The 17,381-nt window shown below is 36.6% G+C and overlaps 2 protein-coding genes across 5 annotated transcripts in view; one reads left to right on the top strand and one right to left on the bottom strand.

Annotated features, from left to right (window-relative positions):
• The window catches only part of LOC113039647 (inositol hexakisphosphate kinase 1-like), a 40,862-nt gene extending 36,921 nt beyond the window's left edge, over positions 1 to 3,941 (bottom strand). For 2 of the 3 annotated variants that reach the window (XM_026197617.1, XM_026197618.1), the window contains exon 1: positions 3,063 to 3,941. The gene's annotated coding sequence lies outside the window, so the exon portion shown is untranslated. Of the gene's footprint in view, positions 1 to 2,904; positions 3,029 to 3,062 lie in introns of those variants that run through there. The other variant, XM_026197620.1, reaches the window with a different exon arrangement.
• A 1,838-nt stretch (positions 3,942 to 5,779) lies between these two features.
• Positions 5,780 to 16,878, top strand: ccdc66 (coiled-coil domain containing 66). 2 transcript variants are annotated; one of them, XM_026197615.1, is made up of 12 exons: positions 5,780 to 5,881; positions 6,325 to 6,383; positions 7,352 to 7,392; positions 7,538 to 7,832; positions 9,731 to 9,848; positions 10,701 to 10,807; positions 11,252 to 11,352; positions 12,354 to 12,464; positions 12,558 to 12,689; positions 15,613 to 15,830; positions 16,172 to 16,256; positions 16,340 to 16,878. In XM_026197615.1, the coding sequence occupies exons 1-12, from the start codon at positions 5,865 to 5,867 to the stop codon at positions 16,529 to 16,531; spliced, it is 1,476 nt and encodes a 491-aa protein (XP_026053400.1). In that variant the 5' UTR covers positions 5,780 to 5,864; the 3' UTR covers positions 16,532 to 16,878. The 2 variants fall into 2 exon arrangements, with proteins under 2 accessions (XP_026053400.1, XP_026053401.1); XM_026197616.1 differs by having other exon boundaries at positions 9,734 to 9,848; positions 16,340 to 16,877.
• Positions 16,879 to 17,381: the final 503 nt, after the last annotated feature.

The raw sequence follows: 17,381 nt of genomic DNA, 5'->3' as shown, positions 1-17,381 counted from the left end.
TTGGATAGCATTAGCCATAGCATTTTTGGATGTTTCTGCTTCTTTCTTTCTTTTTAAAACTGCTGTATGGCCAGTTCCATTGGCATGTCTAATTAATGTAGATGTTTTGTAGCATTGGCTGGTAAATTGTGGACTGCTGTACATCTTACAAACTGAGCAGCTCATAATCCCATCGTTAATTTCTAGCCAAGGGTAAATTTTTAGCCAGTTCGTTTGAAATTTATCCTTTGACTGCTTCACCTCTGTAAGATTTCTTTGTGGATCTTCAGTTTGGCTGCTTGTCGGCCTTTCGTTGTCGGACACTTTTTTCTTTGGATCGTGACATCATCCGAACTTGTCTTTCGCTTCAGCCAACGGTCCATATTTAAACTACTACGCTAACCAAACAATTCATTGTCTGTGGCCGTGTTTGTGCGCGCGGGAAATATGCTGCCCATAATGAATAGAAAACAAGGGGAAACGCGCAGTCACATGCTCAAACAAGTGGAAAGCTCGGGCGCGCGCGCCGCAGTCTCATTTCCACAAGCGCTTGCACTCTCGTGGCGTCTGTCGTTGCCATGCAACCAACTGCGCTCTCCATGATGACAAGAAGGATCAGCAAAATATTAATTGATTTCTAGCCCTTGCGTTAACTTTATTACTAGATATATTTATAGATATATTTATGGAGATGAAAAATAATAAAGGCGCCCTGTACAGCTATGATCAGCTGTTCGGCCGAGCATTCAACGTTGTGACGCTGTAAGCTGATCAGTTGGTTCGTTGCTGCCGCGCTCTATCACTCGCACACCATAAAGAGCAAAATGTTTTTTAATGTTTCAGTTTCGTTATTACAACGACAATTTGGAAGCGGATAATTTCTTCACAAACAGCTCATTTTGACTCAAAATGTTAGAATGCTGCACCTACACTTGATAGTGTGAATAAGATCAGCGCAACGCAGACCGCTGCACTGACAGCGTGAAACATGATCTGTCTACAGCAGCCAGGGCTCCGCCGTTTACTGTCTATGAGCTCAGCGCTGAGACAGAAAATGCCGGTCCAGCGCTGATTGAGGTATTAAATTCGAAAATAAAAGACAATTTGACTAGACAATTTGACATTTTTTCTCGCATCTGTGAATTTATTTTTTAATCATTTGCTCTGAGATGAAGCAAATATATTTGTGCGGGAATTTCTCGCACTATAAAAGCTAACCTTGCGGGAATGGTTTAAATTATGCGCAATCCCCGCATTCCCGCACCGAAATTCAAGCCCTGTACTAAATGACTAAATATAAATGTAATGGCCAATCAGAGGTGTGTACTCAGAATCCCCAGATCTCATTCTGCACTCTCGATTCATTGTGCAGTATAGACCGATTTTTTACACAGTCAGTGAGCTTGTTCTGCATCTGAATTTAACTGATATCAGCTTCTTTGCTCACTTTTTGTATATAACCCACTCATTTAAATAAATGTTTTATTTCCATGCTAAGTAGGATGTGCTGCGAGATGAAGTGGATCAACTTGACAATCGCCATGCTGGATTTTGGCGTACGCTTGTACGGTGGCTCTGAATGGTCAAAACAGCTCTCAAAATGCTTGCTTGTGGATGCGAAAAACGCTGAAAATCAAACCCGATCTGAATATTTATTATAACGTAACTGACACAACATGAGCTCAGATTTAGGCCTATTTTTCCAAAATTGTGTCAAAAATTCTCATCCAAAAATTTTGTTTGAGTTTTTTTGTTTTGTTTTTTGCATCTGTAGCAAGCATTTGATAGGAAAGGATGATGAATGCGAAGAAAACATTAAAAAAACGCATATTAAAATTTCGGACGTAGTGTGCAAAGACAATAAGTGTAACAGACACTTGTTCTGCTACCTGTAAAGTGTTATTCTATTAATTTTATTTGAGATTTTTCAGACAATGTTTACATAATTGAACAATAACTGAGGGCTACAATGATGGTTTAATGTATTTACCTTGTACAGTCTATGGTATTTACTTATAATTATTAATTGCAATACAATAATTTTAGCTATCGTACCAAACCGTGGGATCCGTCTGAAATTTAGGTAACGTTACAGAGACAACACCATGTTAAACTATTTCATCTTATTTATTATTTGAAGGCCATGTTCCACTAAAGTTGTGTTTTTGTAATGTTAAAATGTTTAAATGAAGGAGGTAATGTTCAAGTATCATTATTCTTTTTTTATTTTTTAAACCATGGTAATGGCTTAGGCATCAAGTATCCTTTATTTTGGTGGTATCATTAACCAACTAGATTAGTGGTCTCCTTACATCCCTAGCTCAGATTTACACTGCTATCTTTTAGCAACATGTATATTTGTGTCCAATTAATCAAGGGACGTTTTTACGTAATGTTTTCATAAAATGTGACTGTCCAGGATGGACATTGTTTCAGTTAAAACAACAATGCGTGGGTTTCTTTCTTCTCAGATTTAGCCAACATCAGCATCCTTCACCTGTAAAAGCCCAGTCTGAAGCAAAATAAATGCTCCATCAGACATTCAGTCTCAAACAAATGTCCTCTGAAAGACTGTAAAACAAAAAATTTAAATAAACACAAAATAAAACATCTCCAAGGTAATGCCCTCAAAATCGCTACCATTAATCCATGAACAAAGAAGCAAATTCCATCTCATGTGTAACAATATTAACACAGATAAACATAAACACAAAACACTGACGCACATATAAACACATAACTACGCAAATGATGAAGTCACGTTTCTACTCCAATGTGAGACTTATATAATGGTCCAGTGCTCATCCATTATCAAGCGAGTCAAATATTACTGACACAATCTGATGGTATATGATCACAGGAAATAACAATGTCCAAAAATAAACTCAAACCCAGCACGTTATTATACAAGTGACCTTCACTTACCAAAATTATGTTATAACACCATCATACATGTGCTGATCAGTCATTACATCACTAAATAACCCATTTATCCACTCAAAAATCAACAACAGCTAACGTTACTATTAAACATTTCAAACGGAAACTTATAGGAAATGAGGTCATTATGTTTATGTACATACCTTATATAAATTCCTCCTCAAGTAAAGCCTTCTTATTTAGATGCCTCTTCCTTCTTTCACCACGATTTTATATATTTCGTTATTAATAAATGAGTAGATGAATAAGTCAATGTTTTGATGTGAAATCCTCCTGATGTCCTTCGTGTTAGCTCGCAGGCTAATGTCTTCTGATGTGATCAACTGAACAGATTTAATATGATTTAACTGCACTATCCACAGACCATCTGTACTTCAATACAGTAACTTAAACCTGATAATAATGTTAAGATTTCAATTTACTATTTGATTCTTTTATCAGCTAAATCTCTTTTACACACGTCTAGTATGTGGATGCTAAGGCTGATGCTAACCCACACAAACAGTTCTCACAAACCTGCTTTAAAAATATCACCAGGTTTAAAAAATACATATAACGTTATATTAAACATAAGGAGCTGAGCACACATGTTATGGATTATTTAGTTGATAAATTTAAATGCTAAATAAATCGCCAGATCTATTTCTCGTTCGTGCAGCTGAATGGCTAATCCTGAGAAAATAAAGCTTTTAATCTAGCAACTAAAATAATAAAAAAATATCGATTTGCTCCTTTATCTTAGTCTTTTAGTTTATCAAACCCTGCTGTATCTGTCACTAACAGAGAATTTACATGATATTTGAGGGACTCCTTCTCAACTAACCCTGTCTTTCTTCTATTATTTTCTTTCCGTAATAACAAAGCTGATCAAATAAAGGTGCGATCTCGTTTTATAAATACTAACTAATTAATCTGTTCGACTAGCTAGTGCGTTAATCCGCATTTAAAGCCTTTTTCTAGCTAAAGCACACACTGACTGCAGGCGCCTGAGAGATAGATATACTGTAATAGTACAACAAACTGTCAGACTGTGAGCATCACACACTGCCATCTACTGACTGAGCCTCAGAGAAATACACATGCACATCTACAGACAGAAACACACAGGACATATAGAAATACATTACTGACAGTCAGAAATATATGTAGAATTAAAACAATGTACTGTTTCTCTAACACAAAACTGAATAAAATACATATATACCTAAGTCTAATTAAGGTCCTAATATGCACAGTGTTCTTCTTTTTGTGTTTTAATTATGTGTCTTGGTGTTTTTGGGTTCATGAGGTCAGCACTCAAATCAAAATATATAATCTCAATTACATACTGTAATATGGTTTTTGATTTTCTTGAATTTCAATTTATGTAGTTCTGAATCTGTTCTGCAAGGCATTAATTGGGGTATTTTTGCTCATATTATATTTTAGCAGATTTCTTTTTCATATTATTTTTTAGAGGGACTTATTAAAACTTTAGTTTTGAAATTATTCTAATTAACATCTGTCATGCTGTGATGTTTTCAGGTTTATATGTTTTATATAATTGTACACTGTAAACATTATTGTGTTTTACAACCAAAAAACAACAATAACAAAATCTACTTAAAAAAACATGTGTGTGTATATATATATATATATATATATATATATATATATATATATATATATATATATATATATATATATATATATATGAATTCAATATATTACTTACAGTTTCTTTGTAATTATTTGAATTTACTAATAATTTCCGAGTTTTGAAGAAAAAATGTTTCAAAGTTAATTCAAAGGAAATTTCTAAATTGTTTCAAAGTAAACTCTATACCTTAGTTTTCACTATACTTACCAAAACATCTGCATCTTAGCTGTGTACAAACAAAAACTAATGCAAATGCAACATTCAATCAGAAAATAAATCTCTAATTTAATTAAATAAAACAATAAAGAAACATTTTGCAATAAAATGCATATTCAACTTCCTCTTTCAACTATTTGAGTGTATTCACTGATATTACCTTCTTTCCCTCACATCTACACAGGTATTATAGATTCAAAAATTAGAATTTGACTGCTTAATACCAGTAATGAAGACGTTTTAAGCATTTTCCCAGTTCACCTCTCTCTCTCTCTCTCTCTCTCTCTATCTGTCTCTCAATTTTCAATTTCAATTTAGGTGTGCTTTATTGGCATGACAAAAACTGTACATTTGTATTGCCAAAGCAGTTGCAGCTGGGCTGCTTACAAATAGTGCACATATGTATTTACAGAAAGAAAAAGAATAATAGTAATAATACAATATATAAAAAGTATTAACCATGTAGTGCAAAGTGAAATTGTGTATGTGAATTTATAATTTAGAAATAAAATAAAATAGAATATGGTATTAGATTTACAGAGGCAAAATATACATCTAAGTAATACAATACAGTAATATGGCATAACATAATCTACATTGGAAACATCAGGTCAGGGCAGTTTGACATGACAGGCAGACACATACTGAGCAGCAAACACACAGCAGTTATTGTGTTCTCCTAACAGATACGGCAGTTTCTCCTGGTTCGGAAGAGTTTTAAATGTCTGATGGATCTGCTGTATTTTATCATAGAACTGTCTCTCTCTCTCTCTCTCTCTCTCTCTCTCTCTCTCTCTCTCTCTCTCTCTCTCTCTCTCTCTCTATATATATATATATATATATATATATATATATATATATATATATATATATATATATATATATATTTATATTTATATTTATTTATTTTTTTTACAGCTGAAAACAATATAACACTCTACCACAGGAGGCGCTAAAGCGCGTCTCGCTGTTTACTGCAGTGCTGCTGAGCCGTAGAGGAAGAGACTCCGCCTCTCAACCAATCAGAGGAACGCTTACTGGTCGCGAGCAGCAACAGAACGCACAGGCGTCAAAACAATGCGGGCTTAAAATGATGAAGAATCTGGGGTGAGTTATATTACTGTATTGGGTTTTTAACCCAGTATGCTGCTTTCTTCACGTTTTTCAGAAATTTTGTCACATTGAAGTTTAGTGGTTCTTTAACGCGGATGATTAAAGGATGCAGTCTTTTGTTATGTACGTAGATTAATCTGAAACATTTACGCTGAGCTGTTTATTTTAGACTGACCTTTGCAGTAAGATACAGTGCGATATATAGTCAAGTCAAGTCACCTTATTTATATACCGCTTCTAACAATACAGGTTGTGTCAAAGCAGCTTTAAAGTATCAAATAGGAAAACAGTGTGTCAACAATGCAAAAAAGTATATAGGCACTATATTGGCACATTCTTCTTAAACCCGTAGCAATGCATGATTTAATTAATCATTTAATTGATCAAGAGTGTCAGTGTAACAGTACTCTTCCCATGTGTGTTGATTTGTTTTGCAGTGATGGCTTGTTGTTTGAGCTGGAGAATGGCAAGCCCAGGCTTGTGTTGGCTCAATATGGTAAGGACTTGAACTTCACTGAAGGTCATTCATGTCATTTTTGATGTATGCACACTTCAGAGTCTCAGTGAAAGCGGCTTGGCGATGAGGGCATTTTGTGCCTACTGTTTGTGTTTCACGAACACTGCATATTCACTATTACTCATAAATGACCCTGGAGCACAAAATGAGGGTCAATGTTTTTGAAATTGATAAAATAAATAAGATTTCGATTGATGCATGGTTTGTTAGGATGAGACAATATTTGACTGAGATACAACTATTTGAATATCTGGAACCTGAGGGTGCAAAAAAATCTAAATATTGAGAAAATCGCCATAAGATTTGTCCAAATGAAGTTCTTAGCAATGCATAAAACCACATTGACATTATTTTTGAAAGGATTTTACAGCATTTTAAACAAGTGCCTTAAACTTTCATAGTACTGTAGCTTTGTTGGTGGGTTTCTTGTAGCATCTTGGAGACCACAGTTCCTCTGGATTAGTCTGTCTCAATTTGTTCTGTTTCTTCTTGTCACTCCAGACAGACTGATAATGATGAGATCAGATCTCTGTGTGGAGCACTGGCTATTGTCTGACTCATTGTGTATACATAAATCACACTGTATTATTACAATTAATGGCAAAAGGAATGTTTGGAAATGTAAACTGATATGTCCTACTGACATACTAAAGCAACATATAGAAATAACTGGCTTAAAAACTTTTTTTTTTTTTTTTTGGTGAGAATACCAATTGCTTAAGACTTTTGCACAGTACTGTATTTATGGTAGGAAATGTACAAAACATCTTCATGGAACATGATATCCTAATGATTTTTTTTACATAAAAGAAAAATGTGTAATTTTGACTTATATGTATTGTTGACTATTGCTACAAATATACCTGTGCTACTGATGACTGCGTTTGTGCTCCAGGGTAACACATGACATGACATAGACATACAACTATGTATCTCATCTTATACAGGTGCTGAATCAAAGTCTTCTAATAAGAAGGGCTCTTGTCAGGTAAGTAAACACCTGTGCAGCCTTTTTGTGTTTAAAGTCTCTGTAAATGTGTTAAATTTAACGTGCAAATTCTAGAAGTTATCAAACATGTATCCTGTTTTGAACTGTGTGTTACATGTGTGTGCTCTGTATTTTTTGTGCTTAGATTCCTCCAAGGAATAAAACACACAAAATCATCAACTCCAAACAATGTCCTCCTCAACCAGACAAAGCCGAAAAGGTAAAAAGAAGCAAAAACACACCATTAGTCAGTTGTGTTGGGCAGAAGAGCATGGGCGGACCCAAGAGCAGGTCCAGCGAGGTGGTGAAAGCGCAGTCGGACAGCACAGCCACTGGACAGCAGAAGAAGGAGAGCATGGTGTGTCTGACACAGGAGCAGTTCCAGCAGATACTGAGCACCATCAGCAGCTCATCCGCTGCAAACACACACTCTCACACAGGTGAGTCATTACAGGACCTGGGGGCTGGTTCATAAAACTAGTTTACCAAATAAGCCAAGCTTGTCTCAGACTCATTGTCTCTTGATTTGGTTTCATAAAGCAAATTTACCATAGCTCAAGTTCAGTCACTTGTTTGTGTTTGTGGACACTGATGCTAGGAAACTAACCTGGTCCAGAGCAGGCTAACTGTCAGGCTAAACTGAACTTCCATACACTGACCAATAGGAACACATTGATATTTTCTACAACCACTGACACTCTCACATACTATTATTTTACTTTATTATCTGTACAAAAATAGAAGTATACAGATAGTGCAACTTAAATAAAATAAAATATAGGCCTAGGCTACAACCGACTTTATTTAATGTATTGTGTCCAAATTGAATAATCTTTTTTTAAGATACATGAAAACATTTTAACATGCTGCTACATGCTCATTCGGTTGATCAGCAGTTTCTTGCCATGCAGATTTTATCCTGGGTTTTATGACAGCTGTATTTATAGTAGAACATTAAAACATTACAGTATAAAAATTATCTTTAAAAACACCAAATTAAAAGGTAAAATAACTGAATTAAAAATAAAAACGGACAACAATGAAACTGAAAAGAGAAACACACATTTAACTCATCTGAGCCTATAATTAATTAGCTTACCTCTGATTTACAGTTACTGCTATCATACAAATACACTTATATGTAGGATTAAAATTCTACATGTGTCACATTTAATGTCCAACAACAAATATTTCACGAAAACACTGTCACCTGACTTCAAAATGTTGAAACATATATTTTTGTATGATTTTTGGAGATGAAGAATATAACTGTGAGATGTCTGTTATTCACTGAGGAAAAAACAACGTCTCAAATGCATTAAACAGCATAAATATATGCACTTGCCATGGTTTATCGATTGATCCATGACCGACATTAAGGGCTGTGTGAGAACCAGCATGCACATTAAATTAAATACACAGCAAATTATCCTGACTCACTCAACCTGGATCAAATTAGTGAGATTGCATGAACTTAATTTGTTGTTTATGATACCGCTTTAGTCCTCATTGATTTGTTAGGTTATTTCAAGTTGGGTTTTTTAAACAGCCCTCTGGTGTTTCATGATCAATGTACAGTTAACCATAAAAGGGCAAACCCATAAAGAGACATCAGAAAGTTAATTTACTGCTTTTCTCCTTATTGGGACTAAAATAATACAATTTCATTATTTATTTATTTTTTTCTCACAACTTGACTCTTATTTTAATGTTTGTATCCCCCAGGATACGTCGCTCCTTTGGGGGTATAAATTCACTGAAAACAGCACACTTGTTCACCAGTACTTGTTACAACATGGTTGTAATTCCTAAATGTTTTGGAAAACCGACCTAAGGTTGGTCTCTTTCTAAAGAAGACACATAGCGGATTATTGCTGAAGTGAAAGCGTTTTAAAATAAGAAATTATAAAATGTTTTAACAGTTTAAGTTCACAGTAAAGATAATGTAGTATACTCTGTATATTTTATAAAATATGTTGCAGTCTAAAATTGCTATCAAATCAAAGACATATGTCTAACCAATTTATGTTCCAAATTTGAAGTTGAAAAATGTTTTAGTTCCTGTGAGATTTTGTTTGGGCACTATTTTTCATGCCGTTTCCGGTCACAATATCACTTCTATTACAAAACAGTTACTAAATATGGCTACTTCACTGTCAGACCTTTCCAACGATATCTGTTTTGTCAAGATTACAAAAAGATTGGATTTTCTAAAATGCAAGCCACAAAAACATTTCACTGCTTCTCAAATGTTTTTATCCCCCAGGATAAGTTGCCCCTTTTAGGGTTAAAATTACTTTACCATAGCATTCTGAAGGACAAGCTTGTTTCTTGTTAGCAGAAGCTGTGGCCAGCTCAGAGGAAAACTGTCCTGGAACTACAGGAACTGGTGAAGAGTCGATCCTGGACAAACATAATGACAGACACAGAGCATCACATGAAAAGGCAGAAAGACAGTAAGAAAACTGACTTGATTTAAGATCAGCTACAGTGTATCACAAGAGGCGAATCTTATAACATGAGCTTAGTTGTCATGATAACAATGCTAGAATGAAATGAACCTTATCAAATAACAAATCACTTCAAGGCATTTGAAATTGTAATGAATGGAGTGATTCGTTTTTTGATGAATTTAGAAGTCCCACACCCAAAGAGCACCGATTAATGGGCTTTATACACCAGCAGCATTTTTTTTGCATATTTATCCAATTCTTTTTTTTTTATTAAATATGAGCAGTGACATGAAATATGGCATGCTTTTGATATGTTTTGTGAGATTCACCAAGTGAGTTACTTGATAAATACCCAGCTAACAAGAATATATGTACTAAGAACATTTCACTTACATTCCCATGAAGTTATGAAAACGATATTCCTGAATGTTGTTTGAATGTTCAAAGCATTGTTTTATTAACCTTTTTAAAGAATTGATTCTTGTTCTTGGTTTTGCGAAAAATTCCATTTGATCCTTTTGAAAGACATCATGGGAAAGTTTTTGAATGCTCTCTATCCATCTGAAACTAATTAATTAATGTTTAAAAATAATTAGATGAATTTCCAACTAAAAAGTTTCTGAAAAATGTTGAACAGTATGTAAATAATATTTTTGTTTTACATACAAACATTTTGAGCACATTTTATAATGACCAGAAAACTTTGAGCAAACATTCTTTTAACATTTCTGAAATAATTAGTTAATAAATGTGAAAGAACCTTGCCAGAATATTACCTGTTGTTGCTGGGTCGTTCTTAATAACCATTATGAAGTGTGTCATGTGTGCTTGTGTCTCTCTTGTGTTTCGAATCAGGCCTCTGTCAGATGAGCAGCACTCAGGGTTTTTCAGCACATTTGGAGAAAGGGAACGAGAGCAAGACAAACTGGAAGCCAGAAGAGCTCAGTGGAGGAGAGAGCTGGGTACTGCTGTGTTGTGCAATCAGACAAACCTTTGTGATGACTACATAGCAAGTTTAAGGGATAGTCTGTCCAAAAATGTGAATTCTGTCATTTACACACTTCTGCGTTTCACAAAAGAAGATATAGCCATTGATGTCCATAGGTAAAAAGAAGAAAAAAGAAATCATAATGGAAACCAAAGGGGACCAAGAACTGTTTGGTTATCAACTTTCTTCAAATGTTGAAAGTAATTCATACAGAAACATGATTTGTTTTAAAGGTCCACCCTTAAACCTAACCATCAGTGGGTCTAAGTAAATCATGTGAAATCTTATGAATGAGGTACACATTTGTGTGAATTAGTGAGCAATTCACTGAAATAGTTTCATGAAATAGTTAAGAACTGCAACGAGAGTATGTTGAATTAGCTATGGTGAAATAATAAATTTGCTTGCTGCTTTCCAGATGAGCAGATGGCTCTGAAGAGGCAGCAGAAAGCCGGTCTCAAAGATATGAAAGCTCACAGTGAATCTTATGAAGCCAGGCTGAAAGACCAGCCTGACACAGTGAGTAGATATTATGTACTTTGCTCTTCATAAATCATATTGCCGTTTTCTGTGTATTGATGTGTCATGGTCAATGTTTGACACATTATAAGCTGCTACATTTTCAGTTAAATATAACGCAAAATAATCACTGATCTATAATATAAAAATCTAAAGATTTAACCGAGACTCTCAAGCCAGTTCAGTGTTATTTTTTAGTTTTTAGTCAGATTTACTTTGGCTAAAATAGCAACTTTTTGTAATTTTTATTTTAACAATACACATGTACATAAAAATTTTTCATGTAACAGAGAAATCTAATTTTAATCAAAATATAACATCTTAGATGACAAGAATGTATTTATTTAGAGCAAATATTAAAGGAAAATAAGTGTTAATGTTAAACAAATTCAGTTTCTTCAAACAGCGATAAATGTGATCTTGGTCCACACAAAACCAGTCATAAGGGTACATTTTATGATACGATATTTGGTTGAGAGACAACTTGAGAAACTGAAGTCTGAGGGTGCGAAAAAAGAAAAGAAAATCTAAATATTGAGAAAATGAGGTCCTTAGTAATGCATATTACTAGCAAAAATAGCTTTATGAAATGAAATATCCTAATGATTTTTGGCATAAAAGGAAAATTGATAAGTTTAACCTATAAAATGTATTGCTGGCTTTTGCTACAAATAAACCTGTGCTACTACTGTGCACTGGTTTTCTGCTCCAGGCTCACAAATGTGACCACACCTTATTGAAGAATAGAAGAATAATTACACTGTGACACAGTGACATGATGATTATGGCGTCAAACAGCATGTGGGGCTGAATATAAACTGATGCTTTTAGCAGACGCTTTTATCCAAAGCGACTAACATTGAGGCTAACATTTTTTACTTATCATGTGTTCCCTGGGAATCAAACCCACAACCTTTTGCGCTTCTAACGCAATGCTCTACCACTGAGCCACAGGAATGTAAGGTAGAATGTTTGAGCTGTTGGTGTGTGTGTTGGTGCAGGACGGGCCGAGCTCACGGAGGGCTGCTGGAGCAGAGAGCTCAAACTACAGAGCTCCAGCCCAGACTCAGAGAGAGCTCCCTGCTGCCAGCCGCTCTGTCTTCATAGTGGGGGTGAGTTCATCACAGACTCAGACTAATGCCCCTGGTCTGCTCTGCAGTCCATCCAGTGATATACTGATGTTTGACTGCATCTGTGGTGTGCAGGAAGCGGCTCCTGTGGAGGACTTGTTCAGTGCTCAGAGACAGGAGCAGCAGAGACGCTGGCTACAGGAACTGGACAAGCAGAGAGAAGAGGACAAACTACGCCGACAGCACGACAAAGAGATCAACAGCCAGGTGAACTCCTCACACCGTGATCAAGTCATGTCAAGCTTAACTTCTGATGCATCAAATTCAGCTCCTGTTTTGTCTAGTGTTGGCATCCGTTGTGTGAAACAGCTTCATCAGGGCAGTCCTAAAAACATGGCTCCTCTTATTTTATTACAATTTTTTAACAATTGGCAGATTCTGCAAAGTGTATGTAAACTTTAAGCCTCAAATGTATTAAAACCAAACTAAACCATTTATTTTGTTGTACTCTAATGCATTTGTCATGATTGTTTTACCTTTAAATAGTCTGAAATCTCGGTTACACTTTATTTTACACTGTACCTTTAAGTACTGAGTAGTATTTATTAATTATATGGTAATGGGTTAAGATAGGGGTTCGGTTTTGGCTTAGTTGTGTATAGGTATGCATAATTTATTGTTATTACTATAGTAAATATGTAACATCTGTAACAGGACACCATAAAATAAAGTGTTACCATCTCATTAAAAAAAGCAATACCAGATATTTCTTTATATATTTATAGATTAAAACAATTTCTTTATATAATTATATGATTTATATATGATTAAATTATAGTATAGAATTATACAGTAACATTTTATTTTAAGGTGTCCTTGTTACATGTTCTTACTATTATAATAACAATAAATTATGCACAATTACATGCAGGTAACCCTAAGCCAAACCCTGACCATGTAGAAAATAAATGTATTTTATTAATATTACTCAGTACTCAGATGTATATTGTATAACTGTTTAAACGCAGACAGTCAATCAATCAATATTTATTTATATAGCGCTTTCCAACAACCACAGATTGAACCAAGGTGCTTAACAACATTAGTAAAAAATAAACATAATTACAAATAGGTTTAAAACATATTTACACAATAAAAACAGAGCAGTGTCACAGAGCCATTAAGTGCAAAAAGCCATTTTAAATAAATAGGTTTTAAGTTTGGCTTTAAACAGAGGCCGGTCAGTGATGGAACGTAACTCAATGGGCAACAAGTTCCAGAGTTTAGGACCGGCCACTGCAAAAGAACGATCGCCCCACTGTTTGAACCGGGACCGGGGCACCTTCAGCAGATGTTGCCCAGCAGAACGTAGAGCTCTGCTGGGTTTGTGAGGGGTCAGAATCTCACACAAATAGGAAGGTGCAAGGCCCGTGAGTTTATTAAAAACAAACATTAAGATTTTAAAATTAATTCTAAACTGGACAGGGAACCAGTGCAGGGAGTACAGGACAGGTGTTATGTGCTCGTGTTTACGACTGTTAGTTAGCAGTCGGGCAGCAGCGTTTTGCACAAGCTGCAAACGGTGAAGTCCAGTTTGGTAACCTCCCACATAGAGCGCATTGCAGTAGTCTATGCGGGAGCTAATAAAAGCATGGATGGCTTTCTCCAGGTCAGCACGACTTAAAAACGGTTTGACCTTTGAAAGGAGGCGAAGCTGAAAAAAGCTTGCCCTAACCACCGAATCTATTTGTTCATCAAATTTTAGACTGCTGTCTAGTTTTACCCCCAGATTTTTGACAACATGGTTAAGATGGGGGGCCAAAGCAAAAGGACCAGGAGCTGAAACACTGGGCAGGTTGGATGTGCCGGACACAATACATTCAGTTTTATCCTCATTCAAACAGAGGAAATCCTGGGACAGCCACAATCTGATGTCCTCTAAGCATCTGTTGATGGACTGAAGACTATTAGGACAAGCAGGGACAACCGGAAGGTAAACCTGTAGGTCGTCTGCGTACAGATGAAAAGACATTTTGTGCTTTGAAATAACTGCACCTAACGGCAACATATACAAGGAAAATAAAACAGGGCCCAAAATGGAACCTTGTGGCACACCAGAGGTCAAGGGAGCGGAGGAGGAGGAGAGGTCACCAATCCTAACAGAAAAAGTCCTCTCTGTTAAATACGACCTAAACCACTGCAGCACAGGTCCCTGAAGCCCAACCTGTTGTTCCAGACGTGTCAGGAGGACTGAGTGGTCCACGGTGTCAAATGCTGCAGTAAGGTCCAGCATTATGAGCAGCACTGGCTTTTTCTCATCAAGGGACAAGAGAATGTCATTTTGTACTTTGAGAAGAGCGGACTCAGTGCTGTGTCGTGTCCTAAAGCCAGACTGAAACTTTTCAAAAATCTGATTGTTCTCCAGAAAAGACTGTAACTATAAGAAAACAATCTTTTCCAAAACCTTGGATAGAAAAGGTAAATGGGACACAGGTCTAAAATTTGACATAACGGTAGGATCAAGGTTGGTTTTTTTTTAGCAGAGGCCTGACCACTGCGTGCTTGAATACAGTTGGTACAGAACCTGAACTCAGGCAACTGTTTATAAATGAGAGGAGGCATGGGCCCACTGTGTTAAAAACCTGTTTAAGCATTTTAGATGGGATAATGTCCAGAGGACAGTTTGTCGGTCTCAGCCCCTGGACCACATCAGAGAGGAGAGGGAGTGACACTGGCTCAAACACATTAAACACAGAACGGACAGGAGAAGAGCACAAGTCAAAAGTGTTAGACATGTTCTTAATACTCTGTTTAACAGAGGCTACTTTATCAACAAAATAATGGAGGAAATCATTACAGGTTGACTTTGAGGCCTGCTGTAGAGCATTACTAGATGGATTTATAACAGACTGAATTGTGTTGAATAGCGCTCTAGGACGGTTAGAGCTGGTGGAAATGACATTAGACAGATACTGACAGATACAGATACTGACAGAGGGACTAATCCTTCATAAACATTCACATCTTTGCATGCACCACTCTCTCTTCATACGGTTTCACTTTGCTGTATTGGTCTTTAATTTTCTTCTATGGGGTCCACCGCAGGACAGACCACAGCAAGTCAGCAGATTGTTTAGTGCGATACGATCTCCTGTCAGTGCTCTTTGTCACCTCTCATTGTCCTCTACAGGGCGAGGACATGGAGCGCTGGGCCCTTCATTTTGACTCTCTCCATCAGCCCTCAGCTGTGGTCCCCGAGCGAGGGGTCCCTGACCCCAGCAGCTGTCTGTCTCACCGCTCCGTCTCCGGAGCTCTGTCCACGGCGTGGGACGGCTCGAGTGCGTTTGGAGGGGACAGTCTGGGGAGGGCCAGCGTGGACACCACTCAGGGAAACCAACAGAGATCCAGGTGTGTTAGCTCACAACAAACCCTGAGGTGGCAGAACAGATCCATCAGACCATAAAAAACATTCATTACCATGCTCATAACAGTAAACAACGGAAAATGCTATGCTAAAAACTTGCAACTATTCTGGCAACTACAGCTGGGATTTTTTAAATGTAAATTTCTTGTTTAAATTTCAGTAATTTAATACAGAATGGATGTTAATTTATAATGATAATGTACCTATATAAAAATCTTGGCCTAAAGACTTTAGAAATTAGACTTTTTTTAAATAATTAAATCAATTTAAATATTCTAAGTCTGGCTTGTTCAGGGGATTTACGCTTTTGTGATTCCTTGTTCAGTTACCTTCGCACAATGACAGCCTTGCTGGACCCTGCTCAGATCGAGGAGCGAGAACGCAGGAAACTCAAACAGCTGGAGCACCAGGTGAGATTCAACCCTCGACTAAACCCTCAGATCACTGCTGCACACTTACATTCCTGAGCTCTGTGACTCTGTGTTATGTGTAGCGGGCCATTGAGGCTCAGGTAGAGGAGCGCAGGCGGCAGAAAGAGAAAGAGGAGACCATACGACGGTCACAGGAACAAGCCGAGGAGAGGAGGCTTGAAAGAGAGCGAGAACAGCTCCAGCAGCAGTATATGAAGGACAGCGAGAGACAGAGACACAGAGAGGTAAAACACACACGCTCTACACAGACATAATTACAGTCTTTTTCATATTAGTGCTGCCAAACGATTCATCACATCCAAAAACAACATTTGAGTCACGTTCAGCAAAATGAACGAATCTTTTTTCGAGTCATTTCGTTCATTTTGTTCATTTTAGCAAAATGTAATTAAAATGTTCCGTGTTACTTCCCCATCACATCTAGTACTTATGCAGACGTTGATCACACTACAAACAATACAAAACTAAAATGCTATAAGATCCAGAAAAGATTATTTCATTCTTTACCTGAGTCTTCAGTCTGTGATTAACTCACCTCATCTCTTGTCTGAAAAGTCATTCCTTAATCACGTGACAGCCCCATACGCTAAACCAATGCAGTCTGAGCCGGAAAGAGTATTGATTAGTTCATAGTTCGTGTCTATCGGCTTTTTGACTAGTTCCTTAATCACGTGACAGACCCATGCGCTAAACCAATGCAGTCTGAGCCAGAAAGAGAATTGATTAGTTCATCTCATGAGTCTTTCAGGTCGAGTCGTTCCTTAATCACGTGACAGACCCATACGCTGTTTCTGACATTCCTGCCACTGTGTTTTTGTTACCGTTTCTTCAGGATCTGTGGTGTGTTATTATTTTATAAATAAATAAAACCCTGTTATAAATATAATAAAGTAATCCAAGCCAAAGTATTTATAGCCTAGTCTGTTCATTTTTAATCCAATTTTGAGATTGCTGGTATAATAATTTGCTTTTCCTAGGCAAACTTGACATTTTGGTCTAATGTATGTACAAGAAGATTGCTCAAAAAGGACATAATGATCTAAATTAAAAGCAAATAACATTTTGAATCCTTAACAAGTAACACTACAGTTCTATGGTCTAATC

This window comes from Carassius auratus, chromosome 22 (assembly GCF_003368295.1).
Source record: "Carassius auratus strain Wakin chromosome 22, ASM336829v1, whole genome shotgun sequence".
Taxonomy (NCBI): domain Eukaryota; kingdom Metazoa; phylum Chordata; class Actinopteri; order Cypriniformes; family Cyprinidae; genus Carassius; species Carassius auratus.
This window is presented reverse-complemented; position numbering and strand designations above follow the sequence as displayed.